Source organism: Cetorhinus maximus, chromosome 20 (assembly GCF_964194155.1).
Source record: "Cetorhinus maximus chromosome 20, sCetMax3.hap1.1, whole genome shotgun sequence".
NCBI lineage: Eukaryota > Metazoa > Chordata > Chondrichthyes > Lamniformes > Cetorhinidae > Cetorhinus > Cetorhinus maximus.
In genome coordinates this window covers 36,484,987-36,512,879 of record NC_135898.1, presented here as the reverse complement: position 1 = coordinate 36,512,879, position 27,893 = coordinate 36,484,987, and the positions used below count along the sequence as shown (strand labels likewise).

At 45.8% G+C, this 27,893-nt stretch overlaps 1 protein-coding gene and 1 long non-coding RNA gene across 7 annotated transcripts in view; one reads left to right on the top strand and one right to left on the bottom strand.

Moving 5' to 3' along the window:
• The window catches only part of ank3b (ankyrin 3b), an 813,000-nt gene that overhangs the window by 485,614 nt on the left and 299,493 nt on the right, over positions 1 to 27,893 (bottom strand). For 4 of the 5 annotated variants that reach the window (XM_078565900.1, XM_078565892.1, XM_078565897.1 and 1 more), the window contains exon 1: positions 15,503 to 15,613. The exons of the other annotated variant lie outside the window; for it this stretch is intronic. In XM_078565900.1, coding sequence (XP_078422026.1) covers positions 15,503 to 15,613 — 111 coding nt within the window. Of the gene's footprint in view, positions 1 to 15,502; positions 15,614 to 27,893 lie in introns of those variants that run through there. 5 annotated transcript variants of the gene reach the window in all.
• LOC144695026 (uncharacterized) overlaps positions 10,766 to 27,893 on the top strand; it is a 60,448-nt gene continuing 43,320 nt past the window's right edge. The window contains exons 1-3 of one of the 2 annotated variants that reach the window (XR_013579847.1): positions 10,766 to 10,821; positions 13,117 to 13,295; positions 15,568 to 15,760. This is a non-coding gene — a long non-coding RNA (uncharacterized LOC144695026). The remainder of the gene's footprint in view (positions 10,822 to 13,116; positions 13,296 to 15,567; positions 15,761 to 27,893) is intronic. The other variant, XR_013579848.1, reaches the window with a different exon arrangement.

Below are 27,893 nucleotides of genomic sequence, written 5' to 3'. Positions count from 1 at the left end.
GAAGGACAAGGAGAAGCCAAGTGTAAAAATACTTAATTGGAGCAGGGCTTATTTCATCCAGTTCAGGAGGCTCCCGGTAAATTGGAATTAAAGACTGGCAGACAGAAAGGTAATGGAATTGGCTGCCTTTGAAGAGGAGATGTTTCAGGTACAGTCTAGGTACATTTCCATGAGGGGGAAAGTAAGGCAAACAAATCCAGAGCTCCCTGGATAATGAAGTTCAAGAGTATGTTGAAGCAGAAACAGAGGGCATATGACAGATGTCAGCTTGAATATAGAAGTGAGAATCTGGCTGAATATAGAAAGCTCAGACAGGAAGTGAAAACAGAAATAAAAGCAGCAAAAAAAAAAGTACCAGAAGTGACTGCCAAGCAACATAAAAGGGAATGCAAAAGTCTCGTATAGACATAAGAATAGGAAAACAGCAGTAAAAGGGGGTGGGGACAGGGGAATGGCTGAGGTGCTAAATGAGGTCGTTATATCTGGTTTACCAAGGAAGATGCTGCCAAAGTTGTAGTAAGAGAGGAGGTAGTTGAGACACTGGATGGGCTAAAAATTGATAAATAGGAGCAATTAGAAAGGCTGCCTGTACTTAAAAGTTGATAAATCACCAGGACTGGATCAGATGCATGCAAGAATACTGAGGGAAGCAAGGATGGAAATTGTGGAGGCACTGACCACAATCTTTCAATCCTTCTTAGATGCTGTCAGAGGACTGGAGAATTGTAAATGTTACACCATTGTTCCAGAAAGGGTGCCCGGGTAAACCCAGCAACTACAGGCCAGTCAGTTTAACCTCAGTCGTAGGAAAGCTTTTAGAAATTATAATCCCGGACAAAATCAACAGTCGTTTGAACAAATGTGGATTAATTAATGAAATCCAAATGGATTTGCCAAGGACAAATCATGTTTAACTGATTTGACTGTGTTTTTTGAGGGGGTATCAGGAAGGGTTGATGTGGGTAATGAGTTGATGTGGTGCACATGGATTTCCAAAATGTGTTTGATAATGTGCCACTTAACAGGCTTGTCAGCAAAGTTAAAACCCATGGGACATAATTGGCAGAATGGGTACAAAGTTGTCTGATTGACAGAGAGTACTGGTGAACACTTCCTTTTAGAACTGGGGGAAAGTATACAGTGAGATTTCCCAGGCGTTGGTACTAGAACCACTGATTTTCTTGATTAATGACTTGGGTGTATAGGGCACAATTTCAAAACTTGCAGATGACACAAACCTTGGAAGTTTTGTGAACTGTGAGGATGATAGCGACAGATTTCAAGAGAACACAGACAGATGGAATGGGTAGACATGTGGCAGATGAAATTTAATTCAGGGAGCTGTGCAGTGGTACATTTTGGGAGCAAGAAAGAGGAAAGGCAATGTAAAATAAAGGACACAATTCTAAAGGGGGTGCAGGAGCAGAGGGACCTGGGTGTAGACTCTTTTGAATGAAACAAATGATCAGCAAATCAAACTAACTAACAATGAAGTCACTCGGTCTGGCTGGGATGAAACCCTCGGATGCTGAGAGAAGTGAAGTTTGCAATTGCCTTAGTGCCAGACACAATTTACTAATCTTTTTTAGGGAACTGGAGGATTGCAAATATTGTACCCTTATTGCAAAAAGGGGAGAAGGATAAACCTGCTAATTGCAGGCTAGTTAGTTTAATGTTGGTGGTGGAGCACCTCTTCAAACAATAATTTTGAGAAAATTAACAGCTAGGTGGACAAGCATAGAAGAATAAAGGAAAGCGAACATGGCCAAATTATGTTTGACTAACTTGATTGAGTTTTTTGATGAGGTAATAGAGGAGGTGGATGAAAGCAATGAGATTGATGTTTTATGTACGGACTTTCAGAAGGGTTTTGATAAAGTACCATATGTTAGGCTTGTTAGCAAAATGACTGTTTTATAGAATGCAGAGAGGGATATATTAGTGTTCCCTAGGGTTCAAGAAAAGGACCACTGCTGTCTTTGATACATATTAATGACTAGGACGTGGGAATACAGGGAGCAATTTTAAAAATTTGCAGAAATTTGACAAGGAACTTGAGACTGTACTAAACAGTGAGGAAGACAGTAATAGATAGCAACAGTACAGATAGGCTGGTAGAATGGACAGACACATGGCAAATGAATTTCTACACAGAAAGGTGTTAGGTGATACATTTTGGTAGGAAGGAGGAGAGGCAATCCATGCCAAATAGTACTATTTTAAAGAGGGTGCAAGAAGTGAGAGACCTGGGGATGTTTGTTACAAATCTTTGAAGGCGGCAGGACAGGTTAACAAAGCCCGCAAATTATGCTAAAACTACACCACACTTTAGGAAGCATGTGAAAGCTTCGGGGAGGGTACGGGAGAGACTTCCAGGGATTATAGTTACACAGATAGTCTAGAAAAACTGGAGTTGCTCTCCTTAGAGCACAGAAAGTGATGAGGGGATTTAAAGAGGTGTTTAACATCTTGAAGGGTTTAAACAGAGTAAATAAGACAAAACTGTTTCCAATGGCTGAAGGGTCGAGAACCAGAAAGCACAGACTTAAGGTGACTGGCAAAAACGGGGTATGGCAAAAGTGGCTAGGATTTGGACTACAGTGTCTGATATGGTGATGGATACAGATTCAATAGTTGCCTTCAAAAGGGAATTGGATGAATACCTGGAAGGAAAAAAAATTGCAGGGGTATGGGGAAAGAGCTGGGAGAGCGGGAATTGCTCTTCAAAAGAGCCGGTGGAGTCAATGGGCTAAATGGCCTCCTTCCATGTTCCAATATAAATGTGTTAAAATTAAAATAACTTTTTTTTAATGTGCCCATGATTTTGCTTGCAGCAGTGTCCAGGAGATTAATGTTTAATTCATGGAGACTCCAGGACAATCCTGGAAGACTGGCAAACATAGATAGCAGGCTCAAATGGCATCAGTACAACCCCTCCAGGATTTTTAATGGAAGAGACCTACTTGTTTCTTTTAATGGCTGCTCAACTTTGGACACTGAGTGGGAGGAAGCTCGCTCCCTTGAAAGCTGTCTCAATGATTTTCAGCTCCAATAACATTTTACACCCAATAACAGAAGACCAATTCTCTTACAGGAAGAAAAATGATTCTATAAAATGTAGGGCCATAACTGTGACCAAATAATGTTTTCATTGTATCTGAATGAAAAATACCAAATTTAAAAACTGATTTCATTGGCTTATACAAAGCAATAGCTAACATAACCTTAGCTGCATTATGCAAAAATGGGCATCAGCAGAACCAGAGTTAACTGGAGGAGTGAATATGTTTGTTCCCCTAGAATGATTTGGCTGTCACTAATTTTTTTTTAAAACTGACAAAATGATTGTTACGTATGAGATGCTGCAGCATAGCTCTTTGTCCTCTGTAAGGTACTGTTTATGTACAAATGTGTACAGACGGATTCGAAATGGAACCCAGCAACAAGCATATGCATTATCACGGTACTCAGCTTTTCAGATTTAATTATAACATTTATAACCCGTGGTACTTCTCTGTCGGTCACATTTTTACCATTGCACTTTTTTGAATGGATTGAAAGTAAAATAAAAAGGAATGATTCAGAACATAAGATAAAGAATGTACAAACCAAACATGAGGGAAATAGCTAGAAAACATCTCGTAATAATCTACTCAGGGCTAATTAACACAAACCCAATCTCAAATGGTCATCTCGAGAAATTGCCTAAAAATTGTGAACCAATCAAGTCGTTCAAATCACTTTTTAAAACATTTTTTTTCCACCATTTTTCCTCTTGAATTTCTAATGTCCAAAATCATCACTGATATCCTTGCAGCCATGTGAATTGATGGACATGGAGCAAATCCATTGGTGATGGGGTAGTTTCATTTATGCTGATGGCTGAAGAGAACACTGCATGATAGACAGCTTCTGCTACGAGTGAATGTGAAGTGGTCAGGTGTTGTGCGTTGCTGTTTTTGGCAGTGGCACCTATTGCTGTAGCCACTGATCATCAGGGTGGCATACGCCAGCCCACAGGTAATGTTGCCATTTCCCTCTGTTGTTGGCAAAGGTCTTCTAGGTATGAAAATGAACGTCACACTGGCAAAGCATCTTGAAGTGGAGGTTTGGGCAGCCTACTGGCCTCCTAGCCTTGGCTATCTCACCACAGAAAATCCTTGGGAGGGCGTCCATATTCCATCCTGCTAACAGGCCCGAGTCAGTGAAGTCGCCTCTGCTTGATGAATGTTAGCATAGTTGGGAGATTTACCTTTGAGGGGGTTGCTGCACGAGATTTTGTTCTTCTATGAGATGCTGAGAATATGCCACAGACATCGAAGATCAAAGCTGTTGAGCTTCCTTTCTTGGTAACTTGTCCGTGTTTCACAGCCTCATAACAAGGTGTTGAGATCACAGGTCTCATAAAATTGCCCAAAATAAGGTTTTAAATAAAAACTAGAAAAAATAAGTATTTCAGTGTAACACAACTGAAGTGCCTTTTGTATATTTTAATATCTTCATTAAAGTTTGCATATGAATGTCTCAACCTCCACCAAAAGCTTGCTCGGGACTTGATATTTTTGACCAAAGTTTCACTTTGCGAACTGAATGCAGGCCCTGGAGTTTGAGAAAATCCAATACAAAACTTCCCATTTTTTTCAGATAATATTGATGCTCAGTCTTTTTCGAGAAGGTGAGTATATGTGTGAGGTAAGCAAACCTAAGGCTGGAATTCAACACTCCCACCCGCCCGTCACCAGCACCGGGAGTGGACAGGCAGCCTGAAGGTGCGGGGGCAAAAGTCGAGTGGATTGGCAGGGGGCATCTACCCGCCTCCATTGGTATTTTACTAGCAGTGGGATGGGTGCTGAGCTGCCTACCACCCTCGTGCCAATTGAGGCCCTTGTAGTTAATTAATGACCACTTAAGGGTCCCTTTCTGCCAGCATTGGTATTTTGCCAGCAGCGGCAGTGCCCATGTCAGGTGGCGACACCATCGGAGAAACCCTGACTGCCTGGTTACAGGCTCGGGTGGTGGGAAGGGGGGCCTCCCTCCTGTTTGAACACCCTGCTCCCAGCTGAGAGACCCCCAGCAAAAAGTGTTGCCCCATTTTGAATCTCCCATCCTGACCTCCCAATTGTGACTCCCTTCGCCAGGGTCTGCCTGACTGGCCCCAGTGAGGCCGCCCCACTTGCCTGACAGTCTGCCCTCCTCCATGGTTCCTGCTCAGGTACTGACTGCAGTTCCAGCAATGGCCACCACTTCCAGTGATGCTGCTGGGACTGGGGTGATGCCAGCTCTCTGATTGGCTGTCAACTCTTGGAGGCAGGACATCCTCCCAAATGGGGTGGAAGCCACAACTTCAGGCAATTTATTGCCTGATGACCATAAAATCCACTTGTGGCTTCCCAGGCCAGTGTAAAAGGGCTCAGCCCTGACTTTTCAACCAGTGGGCTCCACATAAAATCCAGTCCACAGGCTGACTTCAAATTGATAGGCTTCAGAAACTTTACACCACCTGACACTTTTATGTTTTGATTGTAAACAATCTAGTATTTCTTTCTTTCAGTACAAAAGTCAAATTTTGTTTCTGTGCTTAACACTATTAGGTTGTGCATGTTTTTAAAAATTAGATGATTAATTTGGGTAAGCTTTTAACTAAATCATTAAGTAAACGCTGTTCACTACTTATCTCAGAAAGCAGGCCAGAAAGAGAAAAGGGAATCTTTCCTCGTCGTAATTTGAGTCAATTGAAAGAACTTTGAAAGCTTCTTAGGCAAACACAAGTTCTCTAATTACCATCAGATGTTTTAATAAAAATACATTCGAATTATTGATAACTATTCGAGTGAGAAGGGAGAAACAGCGCGTGAGAGAGAGAGAGAGAGATAGAGATGAGGAGGCAGACAGACAAATGCACCTTTGCAAACCAATCACAAAACAGTGAATTCCATGTTTGCAGAGATCTTAGGCACTCACAAGCCAGTGCTGCCAGATTCAGACCCTCCCCTCAGTTCTCCCTCAGCTCTGTGAGGTCCACAACCTGTTTTTCCCCAGAATCAATAATCTTAGGAGTTCAGATGCCATATTTCACCACCCAGGGCTGTTAGGTACTAGCTTACAGGTCTACACATCATCTCCCCATATGGCCAATGACCAGAAGCCCTACCTTATCACTGCTGAACTCTAGCACACTTGCTCCCTGCTGAGTGAATGAAGTCCAGGACCATAACAAGTGCTTCTTAACCTCACCACATCACCAGTACAGCGTAGCTACTCCAGCTGGTACCACTTGCTGTGTACTCTGATGAACGTCGAGAAAGGGGTTAACTTGTTACACTTTTTGTAATATTGTCATGGTTTGCATTTGGCTTTTACAATGATTCTGCTCATTGTTTTGAGTGGCCACGTTGGTCCTCAGCCAACTGAAAATAAAATCTAAAACATAATAAACACAGAAAAAAGTTCAACGATTATTCTTGGGGGTTAGGGCAGGGGTGGGGAAGGCAAATCATACTAAACATTCTTCCCATATTCCATTACGCAAAACAACATTCATCTGGACAGCTCTCCCTGTCCTGTGTCTTTTGCTTACTTTCTGCTCCCTAACCTAGAGATTGAAATCTTTCAGCTGAGGCTGAGCCTTGCATTTATTTGTTTTGTCCTGGGATGTAAGCTGCCTCAGCATCAGCCCTTTTACAGGGAGTTCTAGTTCACTTGTATCTGTTCTCAATAGGATACATTTACTACATGCACGATCCCTGCCAGCACACCAAAGTACCTTGTGCAGGGTCTGAGTAGTATGTCCCTGTTTGCAGACAGGATAAGTGAACCCTTAAGGTGCTAGAGTTTACCTCCTCTGAGGCATCGGCAAAGGCAGGGGAGTCAGACTACGGGTGAAATCAGGACCAAGGTGCCCTAGCAGCTAGGGATTGGTTGCTGCTTCCCGGGGTCAGAGTGGGTCAATGGAACAGAACAGAACACGACACAGTGGGGTGGAACAGAATGGGAAGCAATGGAACCATGACATGATGGAATGGAATCCACCATGGGGGAAGGAACAGTGATAACAACTTCCAGGGATTTTACAGACAAAGCTGTAACCACCAAAAGCCATCAAGACATTAGCTCTTAGCCAGGATGGAATTTTGTTACAACGTTTGATTTTTTAAACAATTCATTTAAAAGTGAATCTCTGCGCTTATTTTAATGCAAGAAACATTTTCAGAAGGGGAGAAAACAACTATTTCCATTCAGTCTGAAAGAAAAATGAAAAAAATAGAACTTGCACTTCTGTAGAGCCTTTCATAACCCAGGGACTTCCCAAAGTACTTTACAGCCAATGAAGCACTCTCAAAGTGTAATGTAGGAAATGTGGCAGCCAATTTTATGCATAGCCAAGTTCCACAAACAGCCAATCAGATCGGCTATCTTTGGTGATATTGGCCAGGACACCATAGGGAAAGCTTTGGACACCGCAGGGCTTTCTGTGCTTGTTTTACTCACCGCAAGTGCTTATTGCTGTTAAATGCTACATAACATAACCGTATCTTCTACCATATAGTGTAGAGCGTGCTACATGCAATAACACTCTAGTATTTATTAGAGACAGAGAGTACAGAGGAGATTCACAAGAATGATTCCCAGGGTGAAGAACTGTAGCTATGAGGATAGATTGGAGAGGTTGGGTCTGTTTTACTTGGAGAAAAGGCAGCTGAGAGGAGACTTGGAGGTATTCAAGACCCTTTGGGGTATGAACAGGGTAAATAGTGAGAAACTGTTCCCACTCAAGGGAGCATCAAAAACTAGAGGGCACAGATTCAAAATAATTGGCAAAAGTAGTAAAAGTGATGCGAGGAAACATTTTTTCATCCAGAGGGTGGTTGGAGTCTGGAACGAACTTCCTGTAGGGGTGGCGGAGGCAGGTTCGATCGAGGTATTTGAAAGGGAGATTGGATTGCTATCTGAAGAGACAGAATGTGCAAGGCAGAGGAGTGGGACTAGGCGGAATGCTCTTTCAGACAGCCAGTGCAGACCTGATGGGCCAAATGGCCTCCTTCTGCACTGTAAAGATCCTGTGATTCTGTGGCAGCGCAACTACCAGCTTATTGCTGGAGAATGTATCCCTCTGAATAAATTACAAATCTTGACAAGACCATTAACATCCCCCCCAAACTTCCCCCAATATACCCATGTCTGTGTAAAATTTTAAAACTGTTTGCAATTCGTATTTCTGATCTCCAATTGCAAATTAGGCAGCATTTTGCCCCTTGAGCATCAAAAAGAATAACAACTTGCATTTATGTAGCACCTTTAACATAGCAAAATCTCCCAAAGTGCTTCACAGGAGCATAAGCAGACAAAAATTTAGACCAAGCCAAAGGAGATGACATTAGGACAGGTGAAGAGCTTACAGAGACACGTTGAAACAAGGTGGAGAGATTTCAACACAAGGATGAGAGTTTAAGAAGAGGCGTTAGTGGATTGGGAGCAAATGTAGGTCACCAAACACAAGGTTGATGGGTGAATGAGACTTGGTGAGAGTAAAGACACGGGCAGCAGAGTTTTAGATGAGTGCGAGGTTCCTTTATTACGTTATTTTTAATAATAAACACCAAGCTCAACGAATAAAGCAAATGGCATCTGAAAACAAAGAAGTGAAATGAGGGATTTTATTGGTTTGTTTAATGGTAGTTAATGGCTGCAGATTGCTGGGTTTGAAGAAAACGCGAGTAATGTCATTGGCTAATTTCTCAGTCCTTGTTTGTTGCGAATTAGAAGTTTTCCTACTTGTCCAGTGAAGAGAATGATCTTTAATGGGCTGAAATCGTCCACTGACCAAATAAAAACCAGCATGGTTGAATGAATTACGACTTTATTTTGACCAATGGATGCAATGATATTGTTAGGATGAGATGCCTCCGAGGAGTCCACATACCTTAAACTCACACTGGAAACAAGACTTTTAATTCTATAGATACACATTATAAAATGTACCTTCTTTCCTTTTAAACATAAATAATATTTAGTTCACGTCAGACTTAACTGACTACCCAGGTTAGCAACAGTTTACAGTTGAATGAAGGAGAAAATTAGTGTCATTCCTGTTATATCTAATTACCACCGTTATTAAGTGAGAGGATGGGGGTTAATGCGAAAGACTAAATGAGAAGACACATGATTCTGCAGCTACTATTTATAATATTTGCATGTCGCTAAGTGGTAGATGTTTATTGTGGGATTTAGCTCAATAGAACCAAGAAATAATGGGCTGTGATAAATGCTTAACATGTTTGTATGAAATTTCTCAATTTTAACAGGGGTGATAACCCATTTAAAATTAATGGTTTGATAAGTGCGCTAAGCATTTGTACACCCCAAGACACAAGACATTTTTAAGATCAGAGATGGAATTTTTAAGAATTGAAAAATGCTATGAGGCATTAACAAGCAAGTGCCTTTTTCAAAGATCAACTCTATCTACCTGTTCCCTCTCCATATCCCTCAATCTCTCTTCCTTAAAGAAGAATATTCAAAACTTGGACCCATTTAGATTTTCGTGTACATGATGCACTTGGATTTTCTGGGCTAGCCCCACTCATAGGGCAGAATCTGGAGTAGGCGATGGGTGGGGGTGGTCTTAGCCACTGGCTGGAGAGCCAGCGAGGCCCGCACACGTCACCTCTTCTCGGGAATGCTGCCTCATCTTCTCCCTCTCAGGGACTTAACAGGCCAGCCTTCCCCCAGGATTAAGGACCCCAGGCCGGATGTCCCCCTTGCCGAGAGCTGCTGGCCAATCAGGGAGCGACAGCTTTTCTACACTCAGCAGCACCACTGGGGAAGTAGTGGCTGCTGCCAGTACTACACCCACCTGAGGCTTCAGATCATGGAGGGACCCAGGTACAGGTGAGTGATGGCAGAAAGGGGAGCGGTTTTGGCAGCAGGGGAATGGAGGTGACTCTCCTGTAATGTCAGGTCCCTTGATCAGGCACCGAGTGCCTTTGAATGAGGGACACCCCTCCCATCATAGGAGTCCACAAGCAAACATGCTAGGGTTTGCTTGCCATGCTGCCCACATGGCAAGGTCCCCACCTGATGCTGGGTTAATACCAGCAGTGCTGGGATGAGCCCCTTAAGTGGGCACTGATTGCCCGCTTAAGGGCCTCAATTGGCAGCGGGGCAGGAAGGCTGTCCATGGGCCTTCCTTCCATGGACTTAAATCGGGAAGGTGGTGGAGTCTCCCACTACCACCAAACCCGCCATGGGGAGCACAAGATTCCACCCATGGACTCTTAACTCCTTTCCTTAATTCTTCAGTTCATCCAGCAGCCACCAGTATGGAACTTCAGAGGAGGCCTAAAAATCAAAGTACATAAAATCAACTGCATTTCCCCTGTTCATGATGTCAGCAACGTTTAAAAAACAGCTCCAGTATGTAAGTCACCACAACTTTTGTAGCACTAATCCATGCTAACCGTCTTCAAACAAGTTGTGTTAAATTCACCCACTGGATCTCACAAAGACTTTGTCTACCTCAGGGTCTGAATTTTCAGGATGGTGGAGGCTTGCCCCCCACCTCCCTCACCATCTGAGCAGTCTGTGGAGAAAACATCCCCGCCAACTCCCGCCGCCCCGATGATATTTCTCACACTCTTACAAGTGTTGATTGGGATGAGGCGGCACTTTCACCCTCACTCACGAGGAAGTCACGCCTTGGCGAGCTGCTGGCCAATCAGATTGGCCGGCAGATCTCCAGCCCCTCCAGGCACAGCGCTGCAGTGGCCGGAACAGGCACTGCAGGGAGCTGCCTGGCATGAAGTTCTGTGATCCAAAGGGCAGGTAAGTGGCAGGAGTCCCAGTGGTGAGGGTAGGCAACGTCTGGTGGGGGGGAGGAGGGGGGGTGGTCACGAGTGGGACGGTCAGTGTCTTGGGATATAGACCAGGGTTAGGGGTAGGGCTAGAGGTCACCCCCCCGTCAAAAGGAGCTTTCTGATGGAGGCACCCCCTCCCACCCCGCCGAGTTCCCCCTTCCTGCCGAGATTGAACCCAGTTTATTTCCGGCCTTCCCCCCCTGGGCTGCCATCCGCCCGCCAGCCTAAAAATTGAGGCAAGGGTGCGCTTCCTCTCCAAGGCCCTGCCGCCTCACCGTAAAATCGCAACCAGGTAAGGGAGGGCGGGACACCGGGTGGAATCCCATCCATGCAATATCATGCTGCCCCCACCTGCCTCAGAACCTGGGGTGGGGGGGGCAAAGCATAAAATTCTGGCCCAGGTCTTAAACTCACTGCTCTATGGTTTCCACGTATAAGTGTAAACTCTTATTTAAACAATGCAGCGATATTAGCACTTTCCAAACCCTTAGCATCTTCTTTATTTAGTGAAATGACAACAGTGCCAGTTGAAGTTTTATTAATTTTAGCACCTAATTTGTTTGAAACGGATGGGTTCATGTTGCCTGGGTCAGGTTATCTATCTTATGAGTGTCCAATCTTTTTTTTAATAATCATATGAGAACAACTTGCATTTACAGTGCCTATCAGGGAGTAAAACGCCCTGAGGCACTCCACAAAGAGTATAATCAGACAAAGAAACTGATACTGGGCTGAAAAAGGAGAAATTAGGACAGCTGGTCAAAACCTTGGTCTGAGAGATACGTTTTAAGGAGCATCTTAGAGGAGGAGAGAGAGTTCGAGAGGAAAAAAAGGTTTAGGAAGGCGATTCTAGAGCTTAGGGCCCAGTCAGCCGAAGGCACATCCACCAAAGACAGAATGAACAAAACAGACAAGAGACCAGAATTCAAAGAGTAAAGAGCTCTCAGAGGGTCGCTGGGCTGGAGGTGGTCATGGAAATAGACAGGGTGAAGCCAAGGAGAAAACTGGCCATGCGGACGTGATGTTCAGGAACTAGGAGCCAATATCTGGACTGTCAGTTTGAGCCTAGGGAATAGGATTTGAGTGAAAGTGTGCAGATTATGGGTGAAGACTTGGGGAAAGTGAATAGCTTCAAGAAGTATGGAAACGGAAATGAGCAACAGATTAGCTCTGTTTGGAGTAATAAGAAGTGCAGTTGAGTTTTATGTGATAGAAAAGTATCGCTAAAACCTAAAGGAACATTTGTGAGGCTGGCCTTGTTATATAGCACAGAAACTTGGACAACATCAAGAAGGGAGGAACAATGACTGGACACTAATGAGATGCAGATCCTGAGGTGGGAGTACGCAGTAATGAGAAAGGACAAAATCAGGAACCAGCACATCAGGGGATCAGTGAAGATTGTGGGAGCATTGTAGTAGGTAGTCGAGAAGAGATTGAAATGGTCTGGTCATCTGTTGTGGCGAGAGAGAGAGAGGCAATGTGGTGAGGCGAGTAATGGAGATGGGACTGCCAGGAAGAAAAAGAAGAGCAGCGAGGCCTAAGACCAGACAGAAAGATGAGGTGGCGAGAGAAGTAATCTATTAAACACAATGGGAATGGAAGGGGAATGAGTGACTGACAGAAGGAGGAGAAGTGGCATCAACCAGCATCATGGCGATCCCAAGTAAAATGGGAGAAGTCAAGAGAAAGAGAAAAAGAGAAAGGGACTGGGAGCCAATAAAGGTCGGTGAGCGGAAGTTGAATGGGAGAACTTTGAGAGAGTTTGAATACAGGCAGCTGAGTTTCGGATGAGCTCAAATTTGCAGAGGTGGAAGGTGGGAACCGGTCAGGAGAGCATAATCGAGTCCAGAGGTAACAAAAGCAAGGATGAAAGATTTCACAGCGGATATCAATTATCTTCTCAATGTCCAGCACTGCTGCCTCTAATTCTGCTTTCACATCCCTAATTAACCATATTGACCTGTTTCCCTTTGATCAGTTTTAATTTACACAAATGAAGTTCGAATGCAGTCTCAGCAATGTTTCCTTGAATATTTTCCACTTTCCTACCATCATTGCACAGTTTCAAAACACAAAAAGATGCAATCCCTTGATTTGCATTTTAAAATTCACAATTTTTGTACCTGTCTTTTTGGTAAACCCTGATGAGATAGTGGAAGTGTGACGATACAGACCCAAATGTACTGAAAATAGGTGAGCACACACTATTAACGGTCATATTATGTCTGTACCTTTATTTTGCTCCAATTTCTCTTTCCAGAACCAACAATATTCCAGATGAGAGCCAGGAAAACTCCTCACTCCCAGATCTGCAGCACTCATCCCATCCATATTCCCCTCCAATTGGGGGGAAGTTCTTAACGAGCTGAATGCCCTAAATGCAAACCTACCATCTGCCACTCCTTGATGCACAGAGATCATACACTAACCTGCCACAATGTAAGGTTCCTGCACCAGATAATTTTCTTACAACTTCCCATTTTTGTCTGAAAATCTTTTAATTTTACAGATGGATAGAACAAAGGAAGGCAGTCGAGCAGAGTGACAGCCTAATTTTGTTGTGGGTTTCAAATTAGTTCTTGGCCAGTGAAACTTTTAAAGGTGAACAACAGTGGGCACCTTAACACTGGAGATATAGCAGTGGAATAGTATAGGCCAACACAGGTGCTATATTACAAGGTCAGTAAGCACCATGGCAATAAAATGAGCAACATATTGGACCCTTCTTCAGGATATGAAAATCATGTAAAAGACCTTTAGCGGGGGACACACATTAGAATGAAGCACTTTCGTCATCCTGTAACACAAGTACTGAAAATGCACCAAGAACGACGAGGTACTCAGTAGGTCCCCTTTAAATAAGGGCCACATCAATAACCATTTAGTGCACCATTTTTATTCAGGCTGATTTTCTACTTACCTTTCTCCTTTGTCTTTTCACATGCAGAACACATAGTGACAGCACCTCATGTGAAAACACAAAGAATACAAGAGTACCAGCCCTGCCTCCAGCTCTGCATCAAATCCTTTCCAAATCAACGAGTGGCCAACTCCACACATTCCCACCACCACCACACACCCCCCCACCCCTCCCCCCACCGAAGGCTAAAAATAAGGCTAGTTCCGTTTTGGCAGTCCAAAAACCCACAACAACACGAAGAGCAGTGATAAATCCCATGAACCAACATTGCTTAAATCCATGTACAACAGCAGTATAACAAAAAATACACCGTTCCACAGAGGAGAGCCTCGGATACAGCCGTGACCTTTAACAAGCAGGACCTGGGAAACTGCACACAATTCTTTACTCTGCTGATCATTTGCACATGTCAGTGGATCAGGGGACTGGAACATGTTTGGTTGTGCATAGTTTACAGTTAGAAAAAAAATACATTCAATCCTAAAATGCCCCTGTCATTTTGAAATCTCTTTGAAATGGCCACTGATGTAGTAATATCCCTACTCTCTACTCATAAAACAAAAAAAAAAAGGAGTGTCGCTCCTGTTATATCCAACTGCCACTGCTATTGGGGTCAACAAAGGCAGAGGAGGAGGAAGATGACTGAAGGAGGGGAAGGCATGATCTGCAGGCATTGTTTATGGTGTTTGCATGTCGTTTAGTGGTCGGTGCATTAGTGACTAGATAAAACCCATGATTATCTGACACCAAGGGCATTTAATAAGAAGGTGACACAGCGATGCAGAGGAGAGGTCCAGCCCAAGTGCCTGCCCAGTGGATTACATTAGATCAATCAGACCGACTGCACCTAATGTGGTCAACATGACTTAGATACAGAATACCCAGTTTTCAAAATCACATTATAATTCAGCTCTAAAAAGTACCATTACATTAAACTGTTCAGGGTGCCAATGCAGAATTGCAACAATAGAAAGAAAAGGCAGATTTGAAACACAGCCCCCCCAGACAATAAAAACATCAAATCACTAATCTCCAAAATCAACTGCACAGCAAGAGATCATTGCGGGAGTGCATGGGTTAAGGTCACACAGAACACAATGTGTCTATTGCTAATTATCTCCCCAAAATAGAAGAAGCACTATCTTGCTTAAAACCAGGATGGCAAACTGAACGATTGCATCTTTCAGAATATTTATTGTCCTTTTTGTGTGCTTTTTTTAACTGTTCTTATTTAAGAGGCACTGTTCTTTCTGTGTATTAGACATAATTTAATTGCGTAAGTAATCTCAAAATACGGATCCCAATTCCACTCTGAAGCACTTGCACACTCTCGCTGTCCCAGGGTGTCAGTTAAAGCCAGTTTCAAAAATCTGGAACAGAGATATATATATATATAAAAAAAGAAATTTGCAGCACCAAATGGTTCCTGTATCAGTGAAATTAAAATCCACCCTGATGCTGGCTCCCTCCTTCCTGAAGGAGCACATCCCGCACCAACACTGCAGTCCACAACGAGGAATTTAACAGAGAAAAATTCTCTGCAAACAAAACACTGGAAAGTCCAGCAAATGGAGGAAATCAACTGCAAACAATATATATAGCAAGCCACGTTCAGGAGTACAGCAGCTCCCTTCACACTGACTTGACAATGGATTTTTAATTACATGCTCGATTGTATTGGAATTAGAACAATGGAATGTGCCGATGGGCTAATTTGCCAAGGTACCTTTCTCTTTCGATCCCGGGAACGTTTCCGGTGTTTTTTGACGACTTTTTCATCCTCGGTTGCAGCTTCCAATTCCCGATTTTTCTTGATGTGGGATGCAGCGTGAGCCATCCTGGATACAGATAATACCTGACCAAATGTGACGGCTCAGGGAAAGGTACAACAATCCTTGGCAACCTTGCACAACCAGTGTTCCGAGCAACTGTGTTTTCTCTCTCTCTGCTTGTAGTCACCGATGAGGAATTAAAACCATGGCAGGTAATGATCACCAGGCAAACGCAGGGGCTAGTGAGACATTTTATGTTGATTTCCTTTATCTACCTCTGCAGCTCCAGGAGGAGGAGAAAACCTTCCAGCAGTGCAGCCATTCTGATGCATTAACGTAGTGGAGAAGTCAGCTGGGATAGTGAAGGCTGTATTATGGATATATCTCTTGCCACCAACTGGAAGTGCCTAAGTGACTTCAATGAAGGGGGGGTAGTGAGGGGAGGGGTGCGAAGGGGGAGATCCTGATATCAGGAGATGTACAAATAGATGGCACGTTAAAACAGACAAACAGTCAAATGTCCACACATTATTAGCTCCTCACGTCTCTCAGAAGCATTTTATTTTTGACTTCAAAATGCAGGCAAGGGTGCATCAGGACAACACATCAAACCTGCGATGCAGCAGAACGGGTTTTTCCATGCTGCTGATGCAGAGAGGGGCAGAGAAAAATTACATTGCATTTCCATTTGCCCACACAGGGCAAACATTTCACTGTCGAGCGAACGGAGGACCCAAGTCCCGGGCAGCCACATTCTCTACATTCTCCTCTAATCTGGCACATTCCACCAATCTGTCTTTTAATAAATTTCTCATGTTAGCTGTGGCAAAGCTTCCCCTAGAGGACTGCTCATTACTGTGCACTGCACGGCAGATCTAAATATGTAATCACACCGGCTCGCAGCACAAACACTACAGTTCTAAGGGCTATCCCTAGAGCTAACCTCCATTCAGTACGGATGAGGCAAAGGGGAAAAGAGAAATAAAAAAAACCCTTTTTTCTCCAGAATGACACCATCTGGTTTAACGTCTCCTTTTGGAGCCACAATGAGCCTTAAATTATTTGATTGTATTTCTTTTTGCCACCTGCGTCCTTGGTGCTACTGACTGCAGCTTTTGAATATTCATGATAGGTGGGAGAGAGAAAAATGTACAGGCCCAGGACGGAGTAATATCTGAATCTATAGATAGAAAATGGGGTTTTTTTCCCTTGGAATATAAAAGGAACAGAGAGCAGACATGAGCTGGGGTATCTGTCCAAGCTGCCTCAGCAGTGAGGGAGCAGGGCAGCAGCAGGATAGCAATGCCTCAAATTGTTAGACATAATACAATTCTTGCAGGCTATGAACCCCAAATGGCTATTCACAGCTTATGCCTAACAAAGGACTATTTTAAATGGTCAGTGATACGTTTACAGGCTTTTCTGCGAAAGGGTGATTCTGGAACACGTAATGAGGCTGGGAGCCTTCATTCGTTTATAATGCAGTCTTTGGTTTATTGAGGAAAGATGGTTTTTCTCCTTTTGGCTGCATCAGCGAACTGAAGACTAGCCCATTCCACTGCCTCACAGGTCGAGCGAATGTGATGTGCCTCTTTGGCTACCAGTAGAGCCAAGGAAAGAAAGATTTTGCAAAATAACAGTTATTAATATTTGGCAATTCAATTAAGATATCAGTAAAGGTGTTTTCACTAATGTATCTCCACATCTGAAGAACTGCTGTCTCAGTCAGGTCCCCCCATCACTTGGAAGAATCGTACTGATGGACCATTAATGGTTAAAGTGTGCACACAGTCAAAGCTTCATCCATTCTGGTTTCCTTGGACTGACGGTGAAGAGGATAAAAAGCCAAATAGGTGAAAAGTGACAGAAATAGTGAATCTTTATTCCATACTTAATGTTTAAGTGGCATTGCACACTGCAGCCAAAAATGATGTCTGCAGATATAAAACTGACCTGTTGTGGAGAAGTGGACACATGACCCAAGATTGGAACCAAGCCAGAGCAGGTTGTGCATCCAAAGTTCAGGTTTATCCTCTTTGCCTTGAAATTAGGATAATGAACCCCGGCCAGAGAGTAGCAATCAAAACTCAGGATCAATCAGTAAGTTACAGTATCAATGGCACTAACACATTAACCTTACAATGACAAGTGTGCTATGTGATTCCAAGTGTTAAACTGGATACCTAATGTGTGTAGCGTGTGAGAGAGAGTATGTGCGAGCGAGCGCGAGAGAGCGCAAGCGAGCATGTGTGAGCGAGAGTGTGCGCAAGTATGTGCACGTGAGAGAGTGAGACAGTGAGAATGAGTGTGAGAGCATATGTTTGTTTGTGTGTGTGTGTGTGTGTGTGTGTGTGTGTGTATGTGTGTGAGAGTGTAGAGTGAGCGAATGTGTATGAGAGAGAGAGAGAAAGTGAGTGTGCGTGAGACTGTGTGCATGTCAGCATGAGAGAGTGTGTGTGCGAGAGTGGGAGAGAGTGTGAGAGAGACACAGGGTGTGTGCGCGTGCCTGCGTGAGTTAGGGGGGCAGGGTGCGCGTGCATGTGAGAGGGGCAGAGTGCGCGTGCGTGTGTGAATGAGAGGTGCAAAGCGTGCGTGCGTGTGTGAGTGAGAGGGGCAGAGTGTGTGCACGAGAGGGGCAGAGTGCGCGTGAGTGCGTGAGTGAGAGGGGCAGAGTGCGCGTGAGTGCGTGAGTGAGAGGGGCAGAGTGCGCGTGCGTGTGTGAGTGAGAGGGGCAGAGTGCGCGTGCGTGTGTGAGAGAGGGGCAGAGTGCGCGTGCATGCGAGAGGGGCAGAGTGCGCGTGCATGCGAGAGGGGCAGAGTGCGCGTGCATGCGAGAGGGGCAGAGTGCGCGTGCATGCGAGAGGGGCAGAGTGCGCGTGCATGCGAGAGGGGCAGAGTGCGGGTGCATGCGAGAGGGGCAGAGTGCGGGTGCATGCGAGAGGGGCAGAGTGCGGGTGCATGCGCGAGGGGCAGAGTGCGCGTGCATGCGCGAGGGGCAGAGTGCGCGTGCATGCGAGAGGGGCAGAGTGCGCGTGCATGCGAGAGGGGCAGAGTGCGCGTGCATGCGAGAGGGGCAGAGTGCGCGTGCATGCGAGAGGGGCAGAGTGCGCGTGCATGCGAGAGGGGCAGAGTGCGTGTGAGAGTGAGAGGGGCAGAGTACACGTGCGTGTGAGAGTGAGAGGGGCAGAGTGTGCGTGTGTATGGGTGTGAGGCAGAGAGAGTGAGTGAGTGAGCGAGCGATGTGTGTGTGTGTACGCCAGAGAGAGAGAGCAGGTGTGTACATGTGGCTGCGTGAGAGTGAGAGAGAGAGAGAATATATGAGAGTTTGCATGTGCGAGGGAGAGTGCGCGAGGGAGGGTGCGCGAGGGAGGGCGTGTGAGAGAGGGCGCGCGAGAGAGAGGGCGCGCGAGAGAGAGGGCGCGCGAGAGAGAGGGCGCGCGAGAGAGAGGGCGCGCGAGAGAGCGGGCGCGCGAGAGAGCGGGCGCGCAAGGGAGAGGGCGCGCAAGGGAGAGGGCACGCGAGGGAGAGGGCGCGCGAGGGAGAGCGCGCGAGGGAGAGCGCGCGAGGGAGAGTGTGCGAGGGAGAGTGCACGTGGGTGAGTGTGTGAGGGGGAGTGTGAGGGAGAGTGTATGTGGGTGAGTCTGAGGGACAGTGTACGTGGGAGAGAGTGAGGGAGAGAGAGAGAGTGTGAGAGAGAAAGAATGTGTGTGTGAGAGTGTGCGTATGAGAGTGTGTGCGCGCATGTGTGGAAGTGTGTGTGTGTGCGCGAGTGTGCATATGAGTGTGTGTGTGTTGTTTTCTCCCTCATTTAACCATCTTAATCCATACAGTCCTGCTCAAACACAAGCTGTAGACATCATTAGAAACACTTCTCTTGCTTGTACTTTTAAGAGTTCTCCTGCACGTGTGATTTTACTCCCTCCACCATTGGCGGCCGTGCTTTCAGCTGCCTTGGCCCAGGTTCTCATTCATTGAATTCAAATTCCACCATGTGCCGTGGTGGGATTCGAACCCAAGTCCCCAGAGCATCACCCTGGATCTGTGGATTACTGGCCCAGTAACAATACCACTACTCCACTGCCTCCTTTATGTCAATATTTTTATTGATATCACTCTTGCCAGGTTTTATTTTATTAAATGCACTATATAAACGTATGTCCTTGTTCTAACAGACCTGCAAAGACAGATTCAGAAATGGCTTTTCCAATTAGGACTTCAGCTCCTGCGCTGTAGCTGACAGGCTACTCTCAGGAGCTTAACTTCCGACAACTGGGTTGGACAGGTTGTATCTGGAAGCTCGTTCTGGGTTAACACACACTTACTACCAAGCGGTAGCACAACAGGGCACATTTTCTGCAATGCTCAGTTCAAAACCTGAGGATGGGAAAGATTGTTTGCCATAAAACACAAGTTCCTCTCATTATCACCTCCTCTTGCCTCACACCATCGTCATTTCTGTCATTTAATCACTCCTGCTCAGGGTTGCCAGCTCTGGTTGGATGCATGCCTGGAGGTTTCATCCTGTCCACTCAGACAGGCTTTGCTCCCTATTTCTAACATTTTCCTAGTTAATAAGCAGAAGTGTTCAAAGAAAATGATAAAAACCGCTATTTTTTGTCAACGCTGCGTTGATTTTTCTCCCGAGTTACTCATAGAAGCGTCTGGGAGCTGAATCTTTCATTCCTGGTGAGTCCAGGGTAATCCTGGAGAATTAGCAGCCCGATTCCATCTCTCCTCACTATCACATGCCTTCCCTTCTTTGATCTTTTCCTACCTCTTCCCCCTTTACTCCGGCTCTACACTTGCTTAAAAGTTGTTTACCTCTGTTGAAAGGTCATCGATGGGAAACATCAGCTTTGTTTCTCTCTCCGCCGCTGCTGCCTCACCTGCTGAGCGTTTGCTGTTTTTAGTTCAGACTTCCGACAGCCGCGGTATTTTGATTTTGTCAAAGTTAGTTTAGTCAGACCACTTCACATCGAACTTTGGTCCAAAAATCTCCTTGAAGTCCTTCATCCAGACTTCAGCTCCCTCCGGACACTCTTCCCATTTAATGCAAACCCGGTTCCCACCAGCTCCTCAGCCCTCCGGTTCAGTGCCCATTCACTACCTAGGGCCTGGAAAGTGCACTGATACATTTCTTAAACGTGATCTCAGCTGTGGTTCAGTGGGTAGCAGTCACGCCTCTACGTCAGTGAGTTCAAATCCCACTTCCGAGGCTTGAACACACAACCCAGGTTGACACTTCTAGTGCAGGGAGTGCTGCACTGTCACAGGTGTCAAATTTGGATGTGACATTAAACTGAGCCCCATCTTTCCTCTCTGGTGGACGTAACAGATCCCAGGGCTGTATTTCTAAAAAGTGCAGGGCAGTTCTCTCCGGCCCTGGCCAATGTTTATCCCACAACTATACCAGATTAGCTGGTCGTTATCACATCGCTGTCTGTGGGAGCTTGCTGTGTGTGAACTGGCAGTCCTGTTTCCTACATTCCAATGACGACCACACTTCAAAAGTCTCATTGGTTGCGAAACTTTGGGATGTCCTGAGGGTGTGGAAGGCACAATATAAACGCATGTCTTTCTCTTTGCAGAAACGGGAGGTTGTTATCGGTAGTAGCTCACATTTGGTTCTAAAATGACAAGTTAGGTGAAATGCCTCAGAATGATTTCCATTTGTGCGTATCCTATAGAGAGAGGGCGAGAACTTTACTTCAGATTAAGGAAGTGGGTGTCTCAGAGTTCAGGAGCCTGAATAGGCTAGGAATTTAAACCCTGTGACGTGCTGAGAAAGCAGTGGGACTGAATTACAGGATGGCTACAGCACAGGAGGCGGCCACTCGGCCCATCGTTACTGTGCTTACTCTCTAAAGGAGCAATTCACTGAGTGCCACCCTCCCGCCTTCTCCCCGTCGCCCTGCATATTCTTCCTTATACTTAGCGTTTGTGCGGAACCAACATCCTTTATTTTTCAAAACAGGCAACAGGATTTCTGTCTAAACCTGATTACAGCCATAGTGACTTCCCTTGTGTCAGCGAGTATACCTCGAATGTGTAGCGATGAGAGACTGCGACTGGCACATAGCTGGACAAGCTTTGCAATTGAAGGTGATCGTTTTAGATTTCCCTCTTGCAAAAACCAATGGGGAAGTAAGTTTTAAATGCACGCAAGTTGAGTTTAATTGCTTCTAACTTTAAATGTTTGTAGTTTGAGCCAGAAAAGATGTGCATTTATGTGGCAACTTTCACAACCTCGGGATGATCCAAAGCACTTTACAACAGTGACTACATTTTCTTTACTCTAATGTAGGAAATGTGGCAGGCAATTTGCGCACAGCAAGCTCCCATCAACGGCAATTAAATAAATTACCTGACACTGTGTTGGTTGAGGAATAAATATTGGCCAAGACACCAGGAGCACTCCTCTACTCTTCAGTCAGCCATAGCTCAGTCGACAGCGCTCTCACATCTGAATCACAAGGTTCCAGGTTCAAGTTCCACCAAAGGGCTTGAGTGCAAAAAACCAAGGCTGCCACTTCGGTGCAGTACTGCGGGAGAGGAGTGCTGCCCTGTCAGAGGCCCAATCTTTCACATGAGATGTTAAACCGAGCCCCCATCTGCCTGCTTGGGTGGATATAAAAAGATCACAAGGCACGATTCGGAGGAAGAGCAGGGGAGTTATCCTGGCATCCTGGCCAATACTTATCCCTCAATCAACATCAGAGAAACTGATTAACTGGTCATTGTCACATTGCTGTCTGTGGGAGCTTGCTATGTGCTTCATGGCTGCCATATTTTCTACATTACAACAGGGATCACACTTCAAAAGCACCTCATTGTCTGTAAAATGCTTTGAAACATCCAGTGGTGGTGAAAAGCGCTATATAAATGCAAGTCTTACTTCTTTATCTTCTTTAAGTGGTGCCTTTGACGTCCACCTGAATGTCCCACTAACTCGATGAAGGGAAGAGCGCTACGCACTGAGCAATAGTTTATAGTTGCAGATTAAACAAAAAATTGAAGCTAGTAAATTAATTTGAAAATGCTACAAATGCATAATAACCTGTAGTTTCTTAGAAATTATAGAGACATTAGTAGCTTAAAATCCATTTTCAGATATTTCCAGATTGTCAATGAGAAATATGGACCAATAAGAAGAGTGTAAGTCATGTTGACAAGCAAAATGGAGGCCACCATACCACAAGTATAGACCATACCTGCATTACAGAAGGTTTCGAAGTCAATTGTTTTCTCATGACACTCTGGTGAAGCACCTTGGGGTGTTGAACCAGTGCTGGGGTGCCGGGTAGAGATCGCCGTGCCGGGGCGCCGGGGAGAGATCGCCGTGCTGGCGGGGCGCCGGGGAGAGATCGTCGTGCTGGGGGGGCGCCGGGGAGAGATTGCCGTGCTGGGGCGCTGGGGAGAGATCGCCGTGCTGGGGCGCTGGGGAGAGATCGCCGTGCTGGGGGGGCGCCGGGGAGAGATCGCCATGCCGGGACACCGGGGAGAGATCGCCGTGCTGGGGGGGCGCCGGGGAGCGATCGCCGTGCTGGCGGGGCGCCGGGGAGAGATCGCCGTGCTGGCGGGGCGCCGGGGAGAGATCGCCGTGCCGGGGCGCTGGGGAGAGATCGCCGTGCTGGCGGGGTTCTGGGGAGAGATCGCTGTGCTGGCAGGGCGCCGGGGAGAGATCGCCGTGCCGGGGTGCCGGGGAGACATCGCCGTGCTGGCGGGGCGCTGGGGAGAGATCGCCGTGGCAGGGCGTTGGGGAGAGATCGCCGTGCTGGGGCGCCAGGGAGAGATCGCCGTGCCGGGGCGCCGGGGAGAGATCGCCGTTCTGGCGGGGCGCCGGGGAGAGATTGCCACGCCGGGACGCCGGGGAGAGATTGCCACGCCGGGACGCCGGGAAGAGATCGCCGTGCCAGGGCGCCGGGGAGAGATCGCCGTGCCGGGACGCCGGGGAGAGATCGCCGTGCTGGCGGGGCGCCGGGGAGAGATTGCCACGCCGGGAGGCCGGGGAGAGATCGCCGTGCTGGGGCACCAGGGTGAGATCGCCGTGCTGGCCGGGCGCCGGTGAGAGATTGCCACACCGGGACGCCGGGGAGAGATCGCCACGCCAGGACGCTGGGGAGAGATCGCCACGCCAGGATGCCGGGGAGAGATCGCCGTGCTGGCGGGGCGCCAGGGAGAGATCGCTGCGCCGGGGAGAGATCGCCGCGCTGTGCCGGGACACCTGGGAGAGATTGCTGCGCTGAGCCAGGGAGAGATCGCCGCGCCGTGCCGCACCGGGGCGCTGTGGAGAGATCCTTTTACTTTCTCTTTCATAAAGCATAATTGTGTGGATTTAAAAGAAAAAGCAGCATGCAAAATCCTTTTGCTAAGTCAATGTTATGTTTGTTTTTAAATATTTACTGAAAATCTCCTGCTGTGCATTGACAGCATATTGCTCTCATTCAGGCAGACTCAGCCACATTAACCAAATTATTCAATGTGAGAATTATCTGTGATCAATCACCCCGAATCAGCTGGGGTAACACTTTCCTGCCAATCGCCAGCACCCAGTCAGCCACACCACTGATTTGAAAGAGAGATCCTTAAAGCGGTTGAAGAGGATAGCTCATCACCGCCTTCTCAAGGGCAAATCGGGATGGGTAACAAATGCTGGTCGTGCCAACGAAGCCACATCCCGTGAAAGAATAAAGAAGTGACACCAATCAGTGGGGCTTCCTGTAGCGCCGTTTATATCTGACTCTCTTTTGCACTTAGTGCATGCTCTATGTCCTTGTGACTTGCATCAAATTAGACAACACAAACCAGAACTACTGATCAGGAGCCACTTCCTCCATGTGTCCTGCTGAATATTCTTCTTTTCCAATAAAGGTAAAAGCACAATCACAGAGTTTGGTGATTCCCATCAAAACGCTCTGGTTTAGTTTTACATTTAATATCAGCAAAGTAAGTCACTTACTTTCAGCCTTAAAACAATGTAGATCAAAACATTTAGGCCCTATTTCCTTTTCAACATCAACTGGACTAAAATTATGACATCATCATTCTGCGACAGTAATTTGATCTCCGTCCTGAGCGAGGAAGCAAGCTGCCATTTTCCCGCTCGGTGAAGTCAAGTGAGAAGAGGCCATTCATGTTTTTATTTTAAGCCTTCCTTTTTGGAGCCAGGAGGAGCTACAGGGAAATTTTAGTCCTGCCCTTCCCCGGACTACCACCACCCTCTGACACCCACCACCCACTGCTTGAAGGTACCGCATCCCCACGCCCCCGAATCACATCAATTGCCCAAGGACTAGGGGGGTTGGCTCTTGGCCCCCTGATTTTCTGAAGGCAGCAATCTGGCTGGCAGCAGGTTGATGAGGCCTGGTTAAATTCACCTCATCCTGTCACAAGGTGTGCAAGCGGGCATCTAGCTGAAGCCAGCAGGTTCCTGCCACTGGTTGAAATTAAGCTGCCCCCTGCCCTGCCATCAAACTATCAGAACACATGCTACAGGAAACCACTATCACACTAACCCCCTCAAGCGTTAGGAACAAATTATATTTATAATTTCTTTAACATAATAAAATGTCCCAAGGTGTTTCACAGGAGTAATGCAACACCGAGCTATATGAGATTTTAGGCCAGGTGACCAAAAGCTTGGCCGAAGAGGTAGGTTTTAAAAAGTGTCTTAAGGGAGGAAAGTGAGGTAGAGAGGGAGGAGAGGTGTAGGGAGGGTATTGGGACCTAGGCAAATGAAGTCACAGCCACCAATGGCAGAACAATTTTAATTGGGAATGCACAAGAGGCCAGAATTCGAGGAGCACAGCGATCTCAGAGGGTTGTGGGGCTGGAGGAGGTCACAGAGATAGGGGTGGGTGAGGCCATGGAGGGATTTAAAAACAAGGGTGAGAAATCAAGACGTTGCTTAGCCAGGAGTCAACGAGGTCAGTGAGCACAGGGGTGGTGGGTGAACGGGACTTGGTGCGAGTTAAGACATGAGCAGCAGAGTTTTGCATGAGCTCAAGTTTACGGAGGGTAGAATGTGGGTGACCAGCCAGGAGCAAGTTGGAATAGTCAAGTCCAGAAATATTGCAAAAGCTGACGAGTAGCTTCAAGAAAATTGCTCCAGTTCAATCCGCCCCATCCCCCTTCACCCACCAACCCCCACACAAAGGAGCTTAAGGACAACCAAGATTTTAAATCTCATGACTACAAGGAGTTAGCTGGAAGGAAAGGCTTGTCATTAATTAAGCTTAAGGTTAATTCAACATATCATCACTTTCACTTCAGGGAGAAAAACTTGAAAGTAGGCAGTTTACAGTAGTGGTTTTAGAAATTAATAGTTTAGAAATGGGGAGGCCTTGTAGTGCAGTGTGTAATGGACCTGCCTCTGAGCCAGAAGCTCCAGGTTCGAGTCGCACTCCAGGACCCAGGAGGGTGCATTCATAACATGGCCAAACAGTGGAAGAATATGCAGTTTGATATGGAGTGGTGCCTCTCAAGCTATGGCCTCTGACGACAGGCTAGCAACCTGATCCACAGAAAACTATGGAAACAGACATAAGCATGTGCTTAGTCTACCTCATGGGTCACTAGGTGTGGGAAGAGAAAAGAAGAATAATAATTTTGAAATAAGAGTGCTCAAGTGAAAGATTTATTTTCTAGGGCACACTTCCCAAGTAATTTCCATTGGTGAAACATCGATGCATTTTCCATCATTTTGCAACCTAATGTAACTCAAGAAAAAAAAATAATTTATTCCTTGAAGGGTCAACTACTTCAGATATGAGAACCAAATTAATGGTAGGAAGTTCAATCCAATTTTCATGGCTTGCTTCCAGTTCCTGCTTCCACTGTTGCAAATCTAACCCCAGGTGCGTCATGCTAATTTGTGAGCTGAAATTTCTTTCAAGCCTCAGTACATTCAGGAGACAGATGAGGAGAACTTCTTTACCGCAGCGAGTTATCATGATTTGGAACGCTCAAAAAGGTGGCGAAAGCAGATTCAGTAGTAACTTTTGAAAGGGAATTGGATATATTCGTTGAACAAGCAAAAAGATTGCAGTGCAACGGGAAGAGGGAGAAAGTGGGACCAATTAGATAGCATTTTCAGAGAGCTGACAGATACACGATGGGCCAAATGGCCTCCTTCTCTGCTGTATATGATTTCAGGTTAACATGGCAAAGTGGCCCTATCTGCCCTTATCCACGTGTTCTTAAGCCTTATAACTAAACTTGTTTCATTTTTGCGGTGCTGCAGGAGGGATGAGGATGAGCCAATATTGTTGAAACAAAGATTTAAGAGTTGGCCTGTGATGAAAAGCCACATCCTAAACACTAAACTGTCCCATTCCCAGTTGTTTTTAAGAAAATGTTGAACAATCTGCTATGCATTTCAAACATCTCGAGTTAGATTTTGCGGCCAGCGCCAAAGCAACCATGTTCGCTGCCACACCTCGAAGAAAGGTGCCCAAAAAGATCTCGCAGTCTCTGTTCTGTGGTTTTCCCTTTTCCCAACAGCAGTATACATCTGATGCCAAGTCAAGGGGATCTCCAGCTGTACAACAGCAATGTCAGCAAGCAGGATAATCAACCAATTATATTGAATTATTCTCATAGACAACAAGTCAGGAAGCTAAAAGCACCGAAGCCCTTCACCTTTAATTTAACTTTTCAGAAACCAAAATAAATGATTATGATCGGATTAAGACAGAAGCTTAAAATATCATAAATTTTGTGAAATTTTTTATCATGATGGAGAAATCTGAAATTCCATAAACATAAAATGAGCTTTTCAGGGCTAGTGAGGGTGTTTAGCAATAATTATGAACTTAGTTCACTGCTAAAAATTCAGTTGCACCTTATTCAACGGGGTGCAACTTTTTCAAGTGTTTTTACAGTAAGACTAATAGCCTAAAAGTGGAACCTTTCATCAATTCAACGATTGCTTAGGGACTGCACTCTGAGGAGACCTCTCAGTGCACCCACTGGAGAGGCGTAGAATCACCAACAGCACCTTCTGGATTTCCACATTCCCCTGCACCTGTACAGACTCCCAAAGTTTCTGCCAGATTCAGTGGAGTAATGACTGTCCACAAACAATATCATCTATTAGATACAGGGAAAGGAATGTGCAGAAAGAAGAGATAACAGCAGCATAGTTACTTAGAGAATAGACAGCTCAACTGTACTATGCACAAAGGTAAATCATTACTCTTTATGCATTATTACAGAGGAAGAGCAATGGATTTTGGCAACAATTGAAGTCAGAAACAATGTGATGAGTTACAGCAGCCGCCCCTTCTTGCCAATATTCTTACTCTATTCCTGGGCTGAGTGTTTTAAACGGAGTTCTCATCATCC